Source organism: Seriola dumerili, unplaced genomic scaffold, assembly GCF_002260705.1.
Source record: "Seriola dumerili isolate Sdu_G_001 unplaced genomic scaffold, Sdu_1.0 BDQW01000169.1, whole genome shotgun sequence".
Taxonomy (NCBI): domain Eukaryota; kingdom Metazoa; phylum Chordata; class Actinopteri; order Carangiformes; family Carangidae; genus Seriola; species Seriola dumerili.
This window is the reverse complement of record NW_019174424.1, coordinates 2,987,935-3,010,140: the sequence shown is the minus strand read 5'-3', so window position 1 is coordinate 3,010,140 and position 22,206 is coordinate 2,987,935. Positions and strand designations below refer to the sequence as shown.

General features: G+C 39.8%; 2 protein-coding genes across 4 annotated transcripts in view; both read left to right on the top strand.

Moving 5' to 3' along the window:
* Positions 1–8,337, top strand: part of adcy9 (adenylate cyclase 9) — a 34,205-nt gene extending 25,868 nt beyond the window's left edge. Inside the window, exons 5-11 of the mRNA XM_022752346.1 lie at positions 123–379; positions 551–653; positions 1,294–1,502; positions 2,131–2,290; positions 2,567–2,709; positions 2,965–2,988; positions 3,383–8,337. Coding sequence (XP_022608067.1) covers positions 123–379; positions 551–653; positions 1,294–1,502; positions 2,131–2,290; positions 2,567–2,709; positions 2,965–2,988; positions 3,383–4,733 — 2,247 coding nt within the window. The 3' untranslated portion in view covers positions 4,734–8,337. The remainder of the gene's footprint in view (positions 1–122; positions 380–550; positions 654–1,293; positions 1,503–2,130; positions 2,291–2,566; positions 2,710–2,964; positions 2,989–3,382) is intronic.
* A 1,603-nt stretch (positions 8,338–9,940) lies between these two features.
* crebbp (CREB binding protein) overlaps positions 9,941–22,206 on the top strand; it is a 32,458-nt gene continuing 20,192 nt past the window's right edge. For all 3 annotated transcript variants that reach the window (XM_022752344.1, XM_022752345.1, XM_022752342.1), the window contains exons 1-2: positions 9,941–10,123; positions 18,835–19,463. In XM_022752344.1, coding sequence (XP_022608065.1) covers positions 10,039–10,123; positions 18,835–19,463 — 714 coding nt within the window. In that variant the 5' untranslated portion in view covers positions 9,941–10,038. The remainder of the gene's footprint in view (positions 10,124–18,834; positions 19,464–22,206) is intronic.

The window sequence follows — 22,206 nt, the reverse complement described above, 5'->3', positions numbered from 1 at the left end:
CACTCTTAAGCTTTATATTTCATATTTACACTCCTTCATATTATTTCTGACCTGTTTCCATAGCAAAGAGCCATCATCACACCTTCTGTCTCGGGCTTCTCCTTCCCTTCTTTTCTCCTCAGGACTCTTCAAATCTGAAGCGCTCCCCAGTGGTTTCTGCAGGGCGCACCCCCAAGGCTCTGAACGGCCTGCTCAGTCCCCGGCTGGAAGCCTTGAACAACAGCCAAACGTCGCTGTGCGAGATGCTGCAGGAGAAGGAGAAGAAGACGTGGAGCGGAGGATCTATGGGCATGGACCACTCAGCGCTCATCCCCCTGCGATCCAAGAACTTCAGGGAGAGGAGCGATGCCCACTTTGTGGACGTTATCAAAGAAGACAGGTGAGAATGAATAAATGTATCAACCAAATCACTGCATATAATGTACAATTGATCAGTCGGTCAATCTCAGTTGTTAATGAGAAATTGTGATTGGATTTTCGGTAGGTAACTGATTATAACATTTAAAATCCTAACTGTATAACATTTCTACTGACTCTTTGCCTGTGACAGCCTCATGAAGGACTATTTCTACAAACCTCCCATAAACAAGCTGAGCCTCACCTTCCTGGAGAAGAGCCTGGAGTCTGCTTACCGGATAAGCTACCAGGAGGAGGTGTGTGTTCGTGTGTGTGTGTGTGTGTGTGTAGGAGCTATGTTTGGTTGTGACATAATGGTGCCTGCATGCCTGTTTGTGTAGTGAATGTACATGTATACTTGTGCGTTTGTTTATTTTTGAGAGTTTTTCAAACCAGTGCCTTCTTGTGATTCCACTCATCCAACCTCTGCTCTCTTGATACGTGAGCATATCTGCTTGTATTTGTGTGTGTTGGTCTTTTTGCTGGTTTGTGTTTTTTTTTTTTTTTTTTTTTTTTTTTTTTTTGTGTCTGGTTCTCGTCTAGGAAACCTGTTAGAACTGCGTTATGACCAGATCGGTCAAGACTGCGGCAAAGAGAAATCACTGCAGGACCTTAAAAGTAGTTTTGTGTTAGGTTGTGATGCCCTCTGCTGGTGTAACCTCAGAAGTGCATTTTCTGTCTCAAACTGTTGCTACATTGTTGAGTCTGGTGTCACAGTCACTGACATAGGAAGTGGGATAGATTTTTAGACTTACATAAATCATTCAGTTTGTTGATTGTTTGATAAATAAACTCATCTTGAATGGAGACTTTTTCAGTTTTTGTTTTTGTTTTTTTTTTCTTTTTTTAATTCTATTTCATTTCATCATCCTTATACCCCCCCCCCACCCCCCCCAGGTGGAGACCCAAGCAGCGGTACAGACTTTTGCCAGTCCAACATTCAGTTCTTTCCTGGACATGCTGCTGTGCTCTGCAGTGTTTCTGGCTCTCTCACTGGCTTGTTTCCTTCGACCGCTTGTCACCCAGCAGAGTTTATCCACACCAGCACTCATTCTGACAGCTGTAGCCGCCCTGCTGGAGGCTCTAGCTCTGCTGTTTTCTATACGGTGAGCTACTGAATACAGATTAGAGGTCTTAAACTACTGGCCAGATCCAGCCTGTGAGACATGTAAAAAAAAAAAATGTATTGTTACATCCAGCTGGGAAATCATTATTGAAATTATTTTTTTAGGCAAACTCACAACATACAAATTGACTTTTCGCAGGCTGCTCATATCTGTGCAACTTGCCAACATTAACACCTCAGCTATGACAAACTGCACTCTGACGGGTGGCACCTGACACCAAAATGTCCATCACTTAATCTAAAAGAATGGAGGCTTTGGAACTGTCTGGAGGATAGACAGTTTCAAGAGGGATAATGAATTACTTTTTGTGGAGCTGAATGTGACAGCTTCCTGTTTCTCCTGGAATACAATCTCAAGGAGAGAGGAAAGACGAGTAGCTCGACTGTTTTTCCTCTACCTTCAACGGAGTAATATTACTTGCTTACTGATCCTTGGTTTGAGCCACGTAGTTAGAGACAACCATGTGTGCAGTCAGTTTTTTATTCAAGGTGGGATCAGGCTGGGGTCAAACACGACACTCAAGTATCAGATAAACACTTTGTTTACAACATCTCTAATCCATCACAGTTACCCGTATCAATCACTGCCTCTTGTTTTTCCTCTCCAGTATGGCTTTCTACCTGGAGAGTACACTGAATTGCACTCGGATGCTGATGAGGGCGATCTCAGGCTGGATAGCTCGTCACTTTATAGGAGCTGTTCTGGTGTCCCTGCCCACTGTGGCCGTCTTCTCCCACATCACCTGTGATATGCATCTCTCCATCCAGGTGGACTTTGAGTTTGGCAGCTGTCTTATATAGCAGAGTTATTCTTTCTTATTTGTGGACGTGAGCCTTGCCTCTGACCAGTAAAGCATGGTACCTGTAGGGCTACCTGTAGTATTTCCATCACTGAATTGTTATCAATTGTATTCAACATATGTCTTTTAGCTGTACATCATGTTAACATAGTTTGAAGTCAGTATAATTTACAGTATGTGTTAATCTTCTGCTGGCGTCTTTTGACAAATGAATATTGCTCTCTCTGCCCCTTATCTTCCGCAGTTCACCACGTTCATCTGCTGTGCTGTCATCATAGCTATCATTCAGTATTGTAATTTCTGCCAGCTCAGCTACTGGATGCGCTCAACTCTAGCAACATTGGTGGGACTAGGACTGCTTGTCTTGCTCTTCAGCTCCCCCTGCAGGTACAACAGATTTGTGAAGATGTGAATAAAATGTTATAACATAATTTAACGTCCAAAAAAAAAATATATATATATATATATATATAAAAAACATGATATAATTAAATTGTGTGTTGAATAATAGTGTAGAGATAATGTGATGATACTGGGTCCCTCATTGAAATTTCAAGATAAGAAGTATACATGGGATTATGTCGGATGTATGGATGTACTTGTTGCATTAATTAGTGACACTTGTTTTTTTATCTCTTCCAGCGTTGCTAAGAGTCTGTTTTTCTGGTAAGCACAATGGTTATTAATAGAATTGCTTTTGTCACAGTTTTTTTTGTTTTTTTTTAAAAAGCAAAGGGCTTTAATGCCTTTATCAGAGATGCAACAAAGGGCCTTGGCCAAACTTGAACTTTGGATGTTGCAGTTTATAGTTGGCATCCCAAGCCGCAAGCCACTGGGGTGTTTGGAGTTTACTTTTTTTTGTTCAATTCTTGCCTGCATGAAAAAATTGCCTTAGGTGAGGTGTACGCAGCTTATGCCAAAAGGTTCTGTAGTTGTGATTAATTAGTTGCAGCTATAGAACCTGCTAGTTTATTTTGACAAAAAAAAATGTTTATTCCAACCTTCTGTTTTCTATTTCCCTGCATTTTTTTCTTCCTCTTTATGTCTCTCTCTCTACCAGGACTGATAGGCAGAACAACAACAGTAACAGCTCAATTGTCATGTCTGACAGCCGAGTAAACCATGACACACAGCCCTACTCACAGGAGATGCTGGGCCCTGAGGCCTGCGTGGCCTTTTTCCTGCTGCTTCTCCTGGTCTGGTTCCTTAACCGTGAATTTGAGGTCAGTCACCGCCTGCATTACCATGGCAATGTGGAAGCTGATCAACACCGCATCAAGATCCAGAACATGAGGGACCAGGCCGACTGGCTGCTTCGCAATATCATCCCCATCCATGTAGCAGAGCAGCTAAAGGTCACCCAGAGCTACTCCAAGAACCACGACAATGTGGGGGTAATATTTGCTAGTATTGTTAATTTCAGTGAATTTTATGAGGAAAGCTATGAGGGAGGTAAGGAGTGCTACCGTGTCCTCAATGAGCTAATTGGCGACTTTGATGAGCTGTTACGGAAGCCTGCCTTCTCAAACATCGAAAAGATCAAGACCATCGGTGCCACGTACATGGCAGCAGCCGGTCTCAATGCGCAGCAATGTGCAGACGCGGCACATCCTCATGCCCACCTCCGTGCTCTTTTCGAATTTGCCCTAGAAATGATGCACGTGGTGGATGACTTCAACAAGAACATGCTGGGCTTCGGCTTCAAGCTCCGCATTGGATTCAATCATGGTCCTCTGACAGCAGGCGTGATTGGCACTACTAAGCTTCTCTACGATATCTGGGGCGACACAGTCAACATTGCCAGTCGCATGGATACGACAGGTGTGGAGTGTCGCGTCCAGGTCAGCGAGGAGAGCTACTGTGTGCTCAGTAGCATGGATTATGATTTTGATTACCGTGGCACAGTTAATGTCAAAGGCAAAGGTCAGATGAAGACCTTCCTTTACCCTAAGAGCAGTGACAGCGGCCCTGTGCCTCAGTACCAACTCTCAGTTTCACCAGAGATCCGGGCACAAGTAGATGGTAGCATTGGGCGCTCGCCCACTGATGAAATTGCCAGCATGGTGCCCACAACCGGCATGACTGCAAGCATTACCAACACTATGGTGCCCAGTGCCAGCGCTGGTTCCTCGACTACCACAGGGCTTGGTCATGAGAAAGAGGCAGGCAGCCGCGAAAGACGCCCCTCCGCAGAGATTTCTCATGCCAGACGATCCATGTCTCACAGTGGCCTGACATCTATACCTGTTACAAATCTAGAAGGACCTCCTCCCTCTGCAAATAACAAACAGCTCATCGGCTCACCCTCAGTCCAGCAAGGTACACCCCAAAATCCAACAAAGTCCCTGAAAGACATCAAGAAGGACAAATATGAGGATGAGAGTAATATTGGAGAGTTTACCAGACTGTAAGAATATGCTACAGTAAATTATCTACCCTTTAAGCTCTTGTTCCTGCCAGTTGGCATTTGTAGAATTGCTGTATATTTGGTCCTATCAAAACACCCACAGGCTTCTTCTCTGCATCAGCCGGGCAGCAGGTTGTTTTAGTGTAAATCTGATTGGCTGATATAATCAGTGGAGGGTGCTGGGTGGACCACAAAGAGAGTGTCAGGCAGGAACAGAGAGAATATGGGAAGATGTGATGGCTGACTCTGAATCTTCTCTTGCCTGCTACAGATCCCATCGTCTCCCATTAACTTACTTGATTATCTTTACACCTTTAATCTTGATTATTTCTTTCATATGTCTTTAAGTGCCTTTAGAATAGAATAATGTGTAGACTAAGCCTTTTTGAGTAAGGGAAGAAGAACATAAAGGGAAAACTGTAAATTAGCAAACTTTTTGGGGAAAAAAATGCTTTGCTTTTTCTTTTTTCTTATTTTTACAATTTTACTTTGTAAACTATGTTTTGCTATGATATTTTGCCTTTTATCAATGAAAAGTTAAGAAAGCTGACTCATAATGTATGCTGAGTGGAGGGAAATGAGATATCACTCCAAGATATCTAATAGTAAAATCTGCACTAAAATGCAGCAGAGCCTGTTTCCATGTTCTTCATGGAAGCCAGAAAACTCATCATTTAAGGCACAGCAGAGACTAATCAATACAGGCTAAGGGCAGATGACGGCCAAGCTGTGTGTCGTGCGACTGTTTTTGCATGTATGCAGTGTGTGTGTGTGTGTGTGTGTGTGTGTGTGTGTGTGTGTGTGTGTGTGTGTGTGTGTGTGCGCGCGTGTGTGTGTGAGTGTGTGTTGGTATGTATCTGTGTAGTGAGATCATACAGGGTTTAATGAGGAGAGGTGCCTATGAGTTACTTGACTGATTTTGTGAAACTGCAGGATGACAAACAATTTAGGAACGCAGTTGAAAAAAAAAAAATCTTGTTTGCTGATGTGGCAGCTTTTTCTCTGGCCTCAGTTAAGATCTTTGTATTGCCTCAGGACTGAGGCATAATGGTGGCTACGCATGCTTGCAACAGCAACACCATAGATGAGGCTAACTGCTACTAATGTTTGTGCCCTCCCCCATGATCCAGGCTCTGGTGGGAAGTCAGGTTGTGTTTAGTGCTGATGAGTATTTCAATGGATCCTACAAGGCACTGCTGTACCTGTAGAGTGTCTAGTCGTGACTTTAGATCAATTAGACAAAACAACTGCCTAGGTTTGCAATGGATTACACTGTGTGTTAGTTAATAGTGCTTTTAAGACATGGATAATCAAAGTGGAATGTCACAAATCAAAACTAAATGTGTTTTATTGTATTTATTGTTACGCAAAACTTGAACCATTCATGTGAAGCTGCCCTCTCAAATTTTTTTTTGCGATTTGATAGACATTACTGAATGCAAACAGCTGGATGCATTAGCTGCTTCAGTCTCGCAATGGCATGAAACGTAATGTAATAGCACTGTAAAAGCAAAGCCAGTGCACCAAATGTATTTCATATGAAGCCCTAAGTGTTTTTACTCCCTTTCCTTTTTGACTTAAATGATTCCATGTTGTTATATTAGATTATTAAGGAAATCAAACTGATTAAACTATACATCTCTCGCTGTGACATTTTCTCTCTGTTACTGTTTCTTAGCAAAAAAGGATTGTGTGCTCAGAGGCAAAAAAAGTATTACCATGAAATCCACTTTAATGTCTTATTTTTGGCATTTAAATATCCTGTATAGCAGATTAACAACCTCATTTCTTTATATTACCACTTCATAATCACTACTTTTAAGTAACAAAGCAAATAAGACAAATATTGCAGAATAACAAAGAATCAGTTTGTCTTCTTTTGTCATGCCGCTTTTAAGATGACCCTAACAGTGAAATAATTAGTTTTCTTTGTTGTCCATGTGTGAAATTAGGGTAGCTTGTGCCTTTTAACTTTGAACTTGATTTCTCTTATCTTTTTTTCAGTGTCAAGTTGGTTTAACTTTTTAAGACACTCAAAAGGTTATGGTATGGGAATATTTACTTTAGTGCTTGAAGGTCATAAAATTTGAGCAGTGCCTTTTCTTAAAATATACAATTAAATATAAATGTACCAAACATATTTTTACATTAGTTGACCTTATTGCAGAATTTGGATTTCTTTGTCCATTTTGTATTTATTCCTCAGATGGAGGTGTGGTTGTGTTAAATGCAATAAGAGCTAAACATCACTTGTTTAAAAGGGAAAATAAGCTTCTTTTCGCTTATGAGCACACAACTCTTGCACCAGCCCAAAATTTGTGTTTGTTTTACTACAATAAAGGGATGCTTATAATAATTATTAAGAATAATTATTGTTGTTATTATCCAAAGTTAAGTGCTTAATAGAGGATATGATACTTGAGTGTCAGGTAAAGCGCATAAGCTAGATTGTTTTTTCCTCGATAATTTTGATAAGCTCTTTTGAATATTGTGTTTTTTTTCTAAACTGAAAGTTTTTCGTGGATTAGTGTTGTTTGCGATAAATGTAACATTAAGACAAAGGTGTCAACTCACAGATCTGGTTGCCACTTGTTTTTTTTGTTTTGTTTTTTCTTTCACTGCAGAAATGAGCATATCTGTCGATTTGGTTGGATTTATTGAGATGTAAGTGACATTCTGAACCAGGAGAATGACACACGGGGAAAACTTTGATGCCAAAGAGTGTCATTACCATCTCATGAATTTCTCCTTTGTATGTTATGTCTTATCTCCTTCTTAATTTGCAGGTTGTGTTGTGCACGTTTAAGAAAGTTCATTTATATGCTCACTGTTAAAACACATTTGCACAAGGCACTCACTTTTTATGTACAGTATGCCTTTATATTGTATAGTATCTGAGCATTTTCTATTATTTATATAAGTGCATGTACTAGAGTATTAAGTAGTCTAAAGAACTGGGTAATTTTAACAATGTTGGAATAATATTTGTGTGTTCTGTTGGCCTGCATGTGTGTAAAAATGTACGAGTGTTTGTAAAACTGTGTGGTTGTGCGTGTTTTGGAAGGGATGCTCTAATCTTAGCAGGAATGTGACCTGGACATTTTAGTCAGCTTTGTCATCTTGAAAAGTATGACATGCTCGGACAGCAAGGCTTCAATCAATACAGATTTCCTTGTTTTTCAATTCAAACTGGCCAAATAAAATGGATGAGGCACTACAAGATGTCTGCAGGTAGGTAGTATCTCAGTCGCCTTCTACAGGCAGGTTTTAATGAATTGTTGCTTTCTCTGGAATGTTTTTGTATATAGCACGCTAATAGGTATGCAAGTGAAGGTTAAAACTGAATAAAGTCAGTTGCTGGTAAATGTTGTCCGATTGAATTAATAGCCTGTGCACTACATCTACTGTATGTTGTGGGTTAACCAGTGCTGGACTGTAATTAAGTGCATGTTCTCAAGTAATTAAGAATGTTGAGTTACTTGTACTTAACTTGATTATTCCTGCGTTATGCTGTTTTATATTGTATGTTTTATAATGTATTCTCCATTGCCTTACAATGTTACTTTTGAGGATTAAGATTTTATATAAAACATTAGATCAGTTTATACAAAATGAAACTACCCAACATAATATAAAATAGTTTAAATTAACTGCACTCCAAACCAGATACAGCATTAAACATTTATTTATAATTTAAGTAGGAACATATTTTGCTTATATTAGTATGCTTTCATTTTAATAAACTATGGATTAAAGTTTTTTTTTTTCTTCTAATGGAGTTTTTTTTTAATTTTTATTTTTTTTTAGTGACTGGTATTTCTACTCAAATAAAGGATCTGTATACTTCTACAGGGTATGACAAATACTCCTTTAAAAGTATGACTCCTTCATTTAAAATTATACAAAAATGTATTATCAAAAAGCTGATTATTACCAATACATTTCAATGTTGAGACAATCAAAATATACTATTAAGTAGTCTAATATAGCAATGAATCACATTTTACAACATGTTTATTTATTTGAGAGTTATAGTTTTTGTTTTTCATTCAAAACATATAAAGTGAGATTAAATGTAAAAATATTTTCCTGTAAAAATAATCTATAAAATAGTATAAAACCGCAGTATTTTACTATCCTAATAATACTACCTCAAAATGACTTGAATAAATGCACTTTTTTACTTTTCACCATGAGTAATATGATAGGAATAAAGGGATTGTAAAGTATTGTTTGCATTCTAACTTCGAGAATGCATTATTATTTTCTTTTCAAATTAGTATTTTTTTATTTTTAGTCATTATTTTTTTGTAAAGTTTAAAACAGGTGGAGCACAGAAAATGTCAATTTTTTCTTATTTTGTGGGTTATTCCACCTCTAGAGGCAACTTCGCGTACGTACACATGACGCACGGTGGGACACACAGGTTTACGTCAGGGCGTCATAGCACGACACCTCCCCCTCCTCCCCCCTCAGTCTAGCTGGGAAGAAAAAAAAACTTTTTTTTGTATCGGAGGAATCAACAGCCGCCATCTTGACGCGGCTCAGAATCGGGATTTCGGGGGGAGCATTAATTTTAAAAACCGATCGGAGCTACCTAGACCGGGCTCAAACGGCTTTTTTCGTGCAGAAAATCGAAGTGTTAGTTCTTCCGATGAGAATTAATGCAAACATGTGAGGATTACATGGGTTTTTATCGTCTCGAAAGCCCACTGTATATTTGATTTCCCTTTTAGAGAGCGCCGCTTCTCGCCGTATCTCCGTCCCGAGACGCTGTATTTACCGGGAGACAGCGACGAGAAAAAAAATCCACCTCATAGAAAATATTTTTTGAATTTTGCTCTTTTTATTTAAGCCCAAAGTAGATTTTATGGCTGCTCGTTTCGACTGCGAAAAAAATGATTCTGTACAGACGTGAAACCGGCGATCTGCGGAGAAAGGGATTTTCTTACGCTTTGTTTAATATTTTATGAATGATTTTTATTTATTTTTCTCGAACTGAAATAATTTTTGGACGTAATTATTAAGGATAATTATGTGGGTGTTGGGTGTTGGATTATCATGGGGTGATCTTCGGCGGCGAAGCGTGGCGCTGTTGCCTTTCTTTTGAAACCTTTTTCTCCAGGCAGCATTTCGCCAGTCTGCCAGTCAAGAAAAAAAAAAAAAAAAAAAAACAGTTAAATTGCTCTTTTACGCCCAACGTTAGGAAAAGTTAGTCGTAATTACGAGCCAGAGGCCGACAAGTTGGACTGATCCTGCTGTTATTTTCTTGCATCATCATCATCCATTCATAACATTTGCCGACCAGGATGGCTGACAATCTGCTGGATGTCGGACCCCCCACTGCAAAGCGACCCAAGCTTAATTCACCTCTCTCGGGATCAGACGGCCCAGGTAAGGACGGGACATAGAGAGGATTTGTCAACTTGCAATAAAATGCATGTCTATTTAGGCTTCACTCTACACAGTCTTTGCTGCTTCAAGAGGATGGATACATGAGGTAAAGATCTACAGTGGTAGACATCAGTCACTTCAGTGGGAGTCATATCGCAGGAAAACTGTACATTAAGTTCCTGTAAGATTATTTGATTATTTCCATAGGTGACCATAAAAATACCATAAGCTGCAATTAGTGTAAGAGAAAAAAACTGCAAACTCACTGCCTCTGTATCACACGAGAGATACAGAGCTTAGTGGAGTGCTTAGTACTCAACAGGGAGAGTTTACTCGCAACTTTTCTGTTTTGTAGGGTTAAAAGTAAACTTAAAAAACATAATAATGCTTACCCGTTATAACACCTCAGAGATACAGGTGAATGAAAGGTTTACCGTGTATCTCCAGGGGTCGTATAGTGATGATTTGTCCCTCTTACCTCTTGGGTTGTTTCTTGAGTAAACTCAAGACCCCTGCACATTTATAAACCTGGCATTATACAAATATTGTGATCTGATCCCCTCAGAGCAATTCGTCCTTGCAGAGAGAACTGCTACCTCTGTATCATTGGAGTTGGATTGGATTTAGTGCCTTGCTCATTGACACTTAAGCAGTTCAGATTTTTGACAGCACAAGCATTTCAACCTGTGTTGTCAGACTGAAAAGATAATCTCTCACCACTAGGTCAGGTTCAGCCCTTCTCTCATTCAGCAACATGCTTGAATGGTTCATATTAAAAGTTATCTGACAAAATATTGTGGAAGATTTGTTTTGCTCCAACATCCAGCCTCTCTGCTGCAAATTCATTGTCTGGTAAATGTGCATAACATAGCTTAAAAGCTGAGAAAAACTGCTGCCATGGTAGGGCTGAGTATTAGGAACTAGCCCCAAGGGTCTGCCTCTTCCCCAGTCTTACCTGCAGAGCAACTTTGCACCATTATATGAACAAGTTGGACTGTTTAACAGGAATTCAACGTAAGTTATCAGATGATGGCACACCACCCTCTCATTACACCTGTAAGGTTTTATATATATTCTGCAAACATGTGTCCCAATGTTGTTCAAGCTCTGATTTGTGTATGTGGTTAGTGGTTGACAGAGAAATCTAGGCATTTGCTGGATGGTTGTTTGATGTGATGAGTTGAATTGTATTTATAATTGATGTATTCTTCAAGATAGAGTTTTATAGATCCCAAGTCCAAGAAAATATTTTATAGTGGTCATCAATTATTATAGTTATCAACTATTAGGACTGTCTGGAAGCACGCCAGCCCCCTGGGTATGTAACAGGTACATTTCGGGAAGACTACAGCTCTAATATAAGCCATTTTCACTTCTATAAATTTGCTGTGACATTCCTAACCACTGGATTGTAGTTGAGAACAAAAAGTTTCTACCTCATAAAAAAGGATTTCTTGAAAGACACCAAGAATTTGGAACTGCTACCCGTCTTATTGGAGGTCAAAATTAATCATAGCGTGAATAATAATAATTTGATATACTTGGCACCAGGGCTAAACAGTTGCCATTAATCTAAAACTACCCAGTGACTTCTGTAAATTTGCAAAACCTTCGGCATCTAATCAGGACCTATCATATCTATAAGCCTATTTTAAATGGACAATGGACTTGCACATTGGAGAGGGAAAACTGCAGATACTGCCTAAAAAGTCAATCAAATTGGGTTGACATGAGCAAGAGGCTTTTATGTATCTCTCAGAAGAAAGCATGGAAAGGTGTTGAGTAGCTGTGTCTCACCACTAGCTGTCAGTGTGTGATGTTTGCAGGCAAGACAAAATGCCAGCTTACTGTCTGAAGAGTAATAATGCAAGTGACTATTGGTTTTAGTTTTGATTAATGTGCTGATTATTACCTCCACCAAGGAGGTTATGTTTTCACCAGTGTTTGTGTAATTGTCAGCAGGATTACACAAAAAGTACTGAACCGATTTGCCCAGAATTTGGTGGGGGGATGGGGCATTGGGCAGGGAAGATCTTTTTTACATTTTGGGGCAGATCCAGATCCAGTCAGAAAATTTTAGAAACGTCCATTACACTCTCTCCGAGTCATGGATTTTGTTCCATCTTACCAGTAGTAGTAAGTAGTAGTAGTAGTAGTCCAAAATCCAAAGAAACTCAGTTTACAATGCCATAACAGATAAAAGCAAAAATCTGAGGCATTAGGGAAACAGACACCAGGAAGCAAGTCAGCATATTTGCATGAAAAAAAAAATGTTAGTCAACCTTTTCTGGTCATTATGAATTATGAGTATTCATTGCAGCCCCTCTTACTTCTCTGTGGGTTCCCTCCACTTTTACTCCATGATAGGGTTGCAAAATTAATCAAAATATTTTTGAAATCACAATGTGGCTAAGTGCACTATCCAAAAGGCAGGAGCTGCAATTTTTTGATAAAGGTAAAATGTGTCAACAGACCGTAAATGAAGCATTGTTGTGCTCCAGAGATATCCTCTGCCTACAAATCATATTCTCCAGACATAAAGGAACATGCTTGTTCGATACACATCTGAACAAAAATAACACCATCATCATTTTTATAATCAAAAATTTTAAATTGTGACTCATATCGCAATCACAATATCTACCAAACTAATCACAATATGATTTTTTTGCATATTGTTTAGCCGTACTCCATGAGAATATTTTTTACTTCAACTGTTTTTTTTAATTTTTTTCTAATTACAAAGACTGAAAGGCAATGGTGTGGAAACTGCTGGGCACCATTTTCACTATTCTTAAAGGCAAGAAGTAAACGTACTGCTTGTATCCTTATCAGCCACCCAGTTTAGGTGCCATTCAGCAATATTATTGGCACATCCTAGTTATGCATGTTTATATTGCTGATATTTGTTGTGCAGTCACTAGCGCCAAGCATTGAAAAAGCGTGGACCGTCTCATTGCAGCCACCTCTTAACTCTCATCTTCTAGAGAGTACATGAAGAGTACAGTTTCTTAATTTAAATTGTAGTGGAGACTGGAAACATCTGCCTGCCATTTGGAAACAGCTGAGAAGTTTCTTTGTTTGGTATGTCTTCTTTTCTGCAGATGGCTACATTATCTAGCTCTCTGACAGAACTCGGTCTTCAGCCAAGGTAGCGCATCCTTTCAGAGGGGTGACAGGACCTTTCGCTGGGCAATAAAGCAGCCTGACACTAGGCCTCCTCCCCCACTGCTGCCAGGAGCCCTTTCTCTCTCTCAGTTGACACATGCACACACACGCACACACACACTCACACAAACACATGTATTCAGTATGACATTGCACAGTGTCTCTTGTAGACCTGCTCTCTTTGAAGTCCTGGACGCGGCTCAGGATCTTAAGTAGTCTGAGAAGATTTTAAGTGCCAGGCTGCAGATGGGAGGATAAGCACAGTTTTTTTTTCTTGAGATCAAAAAGCCCTAATTCTGAGAAAATTGGGAGGCAGATAGTTTGCAGCCTAACACTTTTTTTTAATAGTCCGCCTACAGTTTACAGAGTATTTCTAACATTTTAACAGGTTACTAGTTGAGATTCCTAATCCATACCATTAAATGGTTTACTAATTGTTGGTTTAATTTTTTATACATTGTTGAACATTAGTTGAGCATTTGAATGTCAAACAAAGATCAGGGAAATGTTAGAAAATACTCTGTAAACAGTCTGTGGGCGACCAACCCAATAAAGACTACGTCCACACTTGCTTTTAGTTTTCAAACGCATCACTTTTGCTACATTTTCGCCTGAATTGCCTAAAACAGAGACAGTTGGAAAACACCGCTGGCCCCATTTTTGTTTTAAAACTCTGGGGTTGCGTTGTAGTCTGGATGGGCAAAAATGGAGACCTTTGGAAACATTGATATAGACACGCATGGTTGCTCGTTGATTGGGTCTTATCAGCCTTGACTACAAGTGGTGAAAGCAACATGAATGACGAAATACAAGTGTTACTGGCCAGGTTGTCATTGCTAGCAGCTGTTGTGGAGTTAAATTCAGCACTTAAATGCTACAACTGTCTTTACTGTTCCTTGTTTGTAGTGCTTTGTGCAGCTTATAAAGTGCATAGTAGACTATCTGCTGAACGTGATTGCTCATGTATGTATGCGTTTTCACGTGTGCTGTATGGACGGAGATCGTTTTCGTTTTAAAATGAAAACGTAGTGTGGATGTAACCAAAGGGAAACCCTGCACCCTTCTATTGTGAAATTGTGTTCTTTCTTAAATTTACTTGTTTAAAAAAAAAAAAAAAAAAAAAAAATCTGTGTGTAGAACTTAAATTTACAAAACAAAAATAATGCAGATTATTTTTTTCATTGATTTCAGATAGCGCATGGTTATTGGTATTTACCTTTCCCACATTTCATCCAGGTATGATTGCTTATGCTGGGTACCCCTGATGTTCAGATCTGAATTTCACATCTTGAACCCCCAAAAACAGATGTACTGGAAATAATTTTTTTGAAATTACACAACTTGAAATTGACAAAAAAAACATCAGACCTTTTAGAAAGATGGTTTTCAAAGTAAAATATTTCTGTGCCAAATAATTCATTTTGATAATGAAATGATAGAATGAAATGACAGAATTTCAAAATTCTGTTGCTAAGATTTAAATCAATACGGCAATTCCTCCCTTCAGTGATACGTTGCAAAGTAGTACAATGTACCTGAATGGGTTTGACTTACTGAGTCAAGTTTATTATTAGTAAAGCCTTTCCATTATTGGTTGTCTAACAGATAGCAAAGACATGTCTGTTTGCTCACATCCAACCCAGTGCACACGGAGCTGTCGCTCACAGCCACAGATTAGCGACTAGTCTTTGATGTTCATGTTAATGTGTGTCAGTTTTTACGGTTCTCTGGTCTCATGTCGGTATGTGTTTAGCCCTGTGGCCAAAGGCAAGTGTCAGGCTTGTTTTCATTTGTAAGGCTGAGTGGGCGTGTCAGCGCTAGGGGTGAGAAACAGGCAGCCATTCTCCAATGCCAGTGCTCACCTACCCACCTCCTCCTCTTGTCTAGCCTGTGTGTATGATCACTAACCGCAGGCTGAGTATTGTTAAGCTACTTAAGCATTAGCACATGTAAAATAATGGTCAACTGTTAAAATTTTCAGTTTAAAAATTTTGCCTTTCACCAGCATGGCAAAGCATTGGCACAAGATACTCTGGATCTGCTGGCTAATATCTCAGCTGAGGTGGAACTGATTGAGATGACGAGAAGGGTGGGCGGTCCTGGACGCCAGTCAGCCAACCCAAACAGTCCTGCCCCATATCCCTCTGCACGTCTACCTCGTCCCTCCCACTTCATATCTCACACATCCACAGCATGCTAATATTGTCTGGAACAAGGCTATGAGCCATTTCATTCATTTACATTTTTGTGTTTGTCTACAAAATCTGAATAAAACGCTTTCTCGCTTTCTGAGATTGTGTTGTGAATTGCCCAAATTTGTTTTTTGTGATTTTCTCTGAATGGCTGTGGTTTTCATAAACACAGTGCAGCAAATGACTGCAGCCCCAGCTTTACAAGAGTAGTGTGCTGCTAATTTTGCACATCTTGAAGTCATCACAACTTTTCTTATAAAGCACCACTAAAGGTTTAACAAATGTTCTGCCAATCAAATGTGTGCAAAAACTAGCTCATGATTCCTCAGTTTTCTTCAGTTCCTTCTGCTAAATGTATTAGTATGATTTAAAAAAAAAATAAAAAATTAAGGTATTTGTTCCTAATTCTAAGGTGCCCCATCTATACTTTTTAACTCAATTCATTCAACCTAGATGGGAAGTGCTGAACACTGAGGCCACATCTACACTAAGACAGATCATTTTGAAAGCTAAGATTGTGCGCTTCAAATAAGCTTGAAACTGAAAATAAAAAATGGAATTTAGATTGAGGATTTACAAAGGTCCTCAATCCACACTCACAGGCCAAAACAATGGAACAAAAAGGAAAATGTTGTCTTTCTCCACATTCTTTGGTTGGCATGCAATGAGACTTTACAGCCATCATCTAGTAAAGAGTGGGAGGACACAGTTTTGTTACAGCACCTAGTCTCAGATGGTTAACACTCCGCTGAAGGTCGTGTATTTTTTGTATAGCTGGATGTATAATGTAGTTGTTGTCGCCGACCTATGTTTCTATTGTTAAAAAAGTTATAAAATTTGATTGTGGCTCATAAATGTTTTCCAAGGCAAAGAGTATTTTAGATATAACTGTATTGAATCACTCTTTTCTGCTCACAAAGTTGTCTGACGCAAACACCAGTGTTGTGTGATACATAGCAGGGGTACTTAATGTTTTTGGACATTTCTTTTTTTTATTCCCCTCTGCATTTTCAGATTATTCCACATTGGTTTGTATTTTAAATCCAATTTTCACATGTGAAAAAGGCTAGTTTAGGGGTGGAGGTTGCATCTCAACCTGTTAAAGCCTTCCAGTGGTGAGACTTGTGTATAATGAGAAAATATAAACCAAAATCTTTTTTTCTTGTCTTAATAAACAAATCAAAAAAGTCTGGATGCATGTTAAGCAGTCTAAAGACACGCCAGAAAACTCTGGAAGTAAGTAAGCGAGTAGCCATCATTATTCTATCTGACAATATGCAGATATATATAATGATTTTAATTTATTTGTCTTTTATAAAGGTCCTAAATTTGTTGTGGCCGTTGTCCAGCTTTGTAGTGTTTGGGTTTGGCCCAAGAGTTTTTTTTGGTTCGAGACTTTGACATACAGACACGCGAGGAGAACACTGGTAATAATAACATGAAATATAAATATAAATACCTGCATGAATACCTTTTTGTGTGTATTTTCATTGTTTTACTTTGTCCATATTTTTAGTCTGGTTCTTTATAAATCTAATGTCCCTTTAGCACTTCTATGATTGGTTAGCAACTTTGCTCCCTCTTTGCTGAAAGAGAGGGGGAGCATCTTACTCTTTCCATCTACATACCATCTCTCTCTGGCTCTGCTATGGCAGCAACAGCCAGCCGCATAGCCTCGTATTATCTCCCTGAAGAGTCTAATTGTCGATTTTCACATGGCTGCTGAAAAGCTTTGGTGAATTACACCTAGCGGCAGCAAACTCCTCTTCAGGTGAGAATAGGGCGACTCCAGTGTTGGGATTCTCTGGTTAGTAGATGCTTCTGTTGTCCCTGCTTGGCATATGTTTGCTGCTGGGTATGCCCATCACTTCTTTGTTGTATAATGAGCGTTTTCAAATCATATTCTCAGCCTTTTGTAAAGAATCACCATGCTGAAGGCACTTTGTCTCCTTCAGCTAGGTTTTTGGCTCCAGTGTATCCTCTCCCTCTGAAATTTGTGAGTGCTCAATCTTGTTGCCGAATTGGCCTCAGGCAAGGCACAGGTGCTTGCCCTCAACTATACACCATCCATGTCTCTTGCTGTGCTCTGAGACTTGTTACTTTAACCTTAAGCGCTAACAGCTCAAGCATTACATGGACAGCCCATGGCTGTAATATTAAAGCTCATAATAATTGCCACCATATTTCATTGAGAAAGAGGGTTGAATTTCTCTCCTTACAAACCCAGTGGCTTCAGACACTGAGCTAGGCGTGTGTGGGGTTGTGGCTGTGGTGCTGGTAAAATCTTTATTGGCTGACACAGAGGCAAGCTTGCACCTGCACATGAAGAACCTTGGCACAGACGCGTGATTTGAACTATGACCTTCATTACTGTGCTATTATTGTGCATAGCTTTCATGTTTACTTAAACAAATTTAAGGGAACTTAAACAGTTTTGCCCCAGAATTGTGGTGGGCAGGACATTTAATGTTTTCTTTTCTTCAGTTTCTTTTTATTTATTGGCAGGCATGTATGCAGATGCAATATAACAGCAATTCGCTAATAGTGTCCAATTTATCTGCCTGGTTGCTCAGGCTCTACCATGTACTGTGTTGGGAAAATGCAAACATATGCTTACTTAGCTCTACTTTTATATGGTGAGCAAGATCAGCAGGTCAGATCTTGCTCTTTAAGACACCATCACAAAAACATCAATTTTGTGGTCGACAGATGGGTTTGACACATCACTAAACTGATTTAAACAATATGTACATTTGGCAATTTGGGATGCTTTCACACCTAATCTGTTTGGTTCAGTTCAAACAGACCTTGGTGCCTTTGCCTGTACAGTGTGGTTCATTTGTGTTGTGTGAGCAAGGTAGGCTAACCACGGAATTTGGTCATATAGGAAATGTGATTTTTAGCATAATTTCAGAAGCTGAACTACAACTAAATCCTTCAATTTATCATGGGACCTGTCAAGTAAACAATCTGTAAAAATTATCTATATAATTATGCATAATTGGTAACCATGGTAACACATAAGGTTGTCATCTTGTGAATGAGGGGGTTCTCCCTGATCAATGAGAAGTGACTTTAACTTGAATTTAATTTGAATTTAACTGATGCCAAAAAGCGAATTGAATTTTGCAATAACTGGCAACTGAACTTTTACGTAAAGTCCAATCCTGACTCAGGTCTGTGTAATTATTATTATTTTGATAATTAATTAATCTGGTTGGAATGATAGTTGAATAAACTTTAAAATCTCTACCTAAGACAAATGCCTTAGTATCTCAGTGCTTGTGGTTAGCAGCTTGTTGTGTCAGTGATGATGACTAATTCTTATTTCCCCTTCTCTCTTTTCTTTAGATCTTGTGTCTCTGTTTGACCTGGAAAATGACCTTCCAGATGAGCTCATTCCCAATGGAGACTTGGGAATGGGAATGTCCTCTAATGGTGGCCCAGGTGGAGGGGGTCCCAGTCTCAATTCCCTTGTTCCTGATGCTGCTGCCAAACACAAGCAGCTGTCTGAGCTCCTGCGACCGGGAAGTTCCTCCATCTTGGGAGGTGGCCTCAACTCTGCCAGCCCCCAACAGGGAGGAATGGTGGGAAGCCAGCTGGGCGCTGTGCTTGGTAAAAGTCCACTGGGGCAGGGCTCCCCCAATCATCAGTCTCCCCAGGCCCAGAAAGGAGGTGCTGCAGTTGCACAAGGCAATGGAAGCACAGGCATGGGCTTCAACCAGGCCATGTTGAACAGTGGGCAGGGTCATGGGGTCATGGGCCAGACAGGACAGGTGATGAATGGGGCTCTAGGACCGGCTGGTCGGGGGAGACCTGGGCCTGGCATGCAGTACCAGGGCCAAGGAATGCAGGGGGCACAAGTGGGTACTGGACCTGGTGTTGGAGGCAGTGTGCTGGCAGAGACACTCACTCAAGGAGGGCCACAGTTGGGTGCACACAATGCGATGAATGCTCAGCAAGCTGGAAACATGAATAAGGTGAGGTCTTAAACTCTGCTTAATTAATGACACAAGCGAGCAGTTTTTTATGCAGCAAGTACAAGTACACGAAGGCACAAAGCATGACGGATCATAATCTGGTGAGCACATAAAATATTAACTAGTGTTCATCAGAAGACAGTTGCAGTTGTAAATATATCAAAAGTTGACATGTCAAGGTTTGTCAAGTTTATCCAATAGTCACTTGCATTTATGATATGTAGTCACAGCATCATGATGGCAGCAGTGATGAGTGCTACTCTCAACATCATTGAAAATGAGGGCATGCCCTCTGTGATTCCTTGAGATTTAAATAAAGGTTGAATGATTGAATATTAAAAAACCCTAATTGCCACACCACCAACATCTTTTGACCGTATTTATCCACAACAGTTTCCTTATTGTCATTGTTGCTTTATTTGCCAACACTTGTTCTGTAGAAGGGCTTGCTGTCTTTATCTGTTTTACTTTCAACATCAAACAAAAGCAAATGGTGAGTTAAGCAAACTTAACCAACCTCATTGTGCATTTTTTTAGGAAATGTGCAGTGCTTTACTAATGGACTGCCAATGTAAAAAGCTGTTGTTGTCAAGCGATAGATCTTATGGATAGTATTTAAGAGTTTCCCTTTTTTTTTGACCGGCTGAGTGTATGCAATACATTATTTTTATCGCCTAGCCCTATTGCTGGCTTGTCGTCAGTTATCTCCCCCTTACCATGTATTGATCCGTTGTTCTTCCTGGGTCTGCTGGAGGAAGCAGACAATCAGTTGATAGGCTTGAATCTGCAATCAAGTGCATCAATGTCTGTGGGTCTAACTTGGCCCAACAAGACCAACATGTTTATTACTGCATTCCTATGCGTCACTAATCCGAGAATCAGTACAAACAATATAAATGCAACAAGAGCTGCAGTTGTGTCATGATGCTACTACACAGTGAAACTATATCATTGATGTTTGTGAATGAAGAATGATTTCCATGATGTGCTGCTGGTTTTATTACGACGCAAATGTCTTTATTTTCACACACTTTGAAGTGCTCAGTGTGAGAAAAATGTTTCCCCTCGTCTCTGAGAGTCTCGGGTCTTTGTGGTTTGATAGGAAACCAGAGCTAAACCAGCGCGCTAGCTCTCACTGACATTATTTCAACAGACGTTGCCACATGAAACAAGCCCCACCTTCCCTCATTTCCCATAATGATATATACACCTTAATGGCTGACTATATTTTCTTACTTTATGGCACAAAATCTAATTGCTTGGTGTTGTGTCGATGAGTTATATCATATTTGTGCAATACTGAAACAAACGCCCTTACATCACATTGAGAGGTCAGGTCAGTGTTTGAGAGGAGGAGATGGGGAGAGAGGAAGATACAGATTTGAACCTGGTTGTGCGTTGTATGTATGTGTAGTTTGTGGTTGGAGGACCTTCACCATGCCTAGCTGCCATCAGAGAAATGTGTTGCTGACATGTAGTGAGTGATGTGTTAGCCTTTCTGTTCAGAACAGAAGAAATATAACTGGCTTCATTGTCTCTCAGCCATATTATGAATAAAACTGAGCATTATTTCTATTATGCACATGGGAAATGTATCACTGAAATATTAATGTTTGGATGATATTTCTGTCTCTGGTCAGATATGAATCTGTTCCACTCTGAGTTCAGTACTTTGACAAAGTTAAAATTAAAAACAGAAGCTGCAGAGGAATGCTCATAGTAAATTGCTTGATCTGTTGATGACTTGCAGGCCAAGACCTTGCATTACTAGTAGTGTTATTAATTTTTTCTTGTTCCGTGTTTTGTCTCTGTCCATATCAGCCAAGATAAGCACAGGGGATGTGGATGGAATGGTCCATTTTTCCAAGTTTCCATCTGTAGCCTGAGGAAGAATCATGGCTTCACTGTTGAGATCACTTTGAAATGAAAAATCAAGTGGAAATTTAGTTATTATAGGTTTCATTGTATTTTTTATAGTGGAAGTAATATTATTATAAGTATTAGAGTAAGTATTAGACTTGATAGTGGCCAACCTTTTGAACTACAAATACAATACTGCCATGTGGCAGCAAATGGTCTGTCAATCCGTACCATTCTCGTCAGTGCGATGTCTCAGTAAGGCCTTGAGGGAATTTCATCAAATTTGGTACAAACATTCACTTAAACTCAAAGATGAACTGATTCGATTTTGGTGGTCAAAGGTCATGGTCACTGTGACTTCATAAAACATGCTGTTGGCCACAACTCAGGAATTCATACGCTAAGACAAATGTCTAACAGGATAAAATGATGAAGTGATGACATTTTATATCCAAACGGACAAAGGTCAACTTCACTGTGACATCATAATCTTCTGTAAGAACACCTTTCTGGCCATTACTCAACACTGTAACTCAGGAACAGAAGGGGAGATTGTGACCATATTTACTCCAACTTGACTGGTTGGTGGAGGCATACAACCGCAAGGTGGTAATTCTAGTTCTCTCTCTCTCTCTCTCACTCTCTCTGGCATATGCCGTCTCTCTCTGGGCTCTCTGGATAATGGAGCTGTAAATCATGTTTAGAGTCGGTTTGTGTGTTGTTTTTGAGCTGGGGTGGCAGGGTAGAGAGGGTGGAACAGAGGAGGAGAAAAGAGGACATGCCAAGAGGACGGGGATACACTAGAGGCTTCTTGCGCGACAGTGCTGTCCTCTAGGCTGGTGACACAACTCGCGCACATCATCAAGTGGGAGAGCCTGTGTGT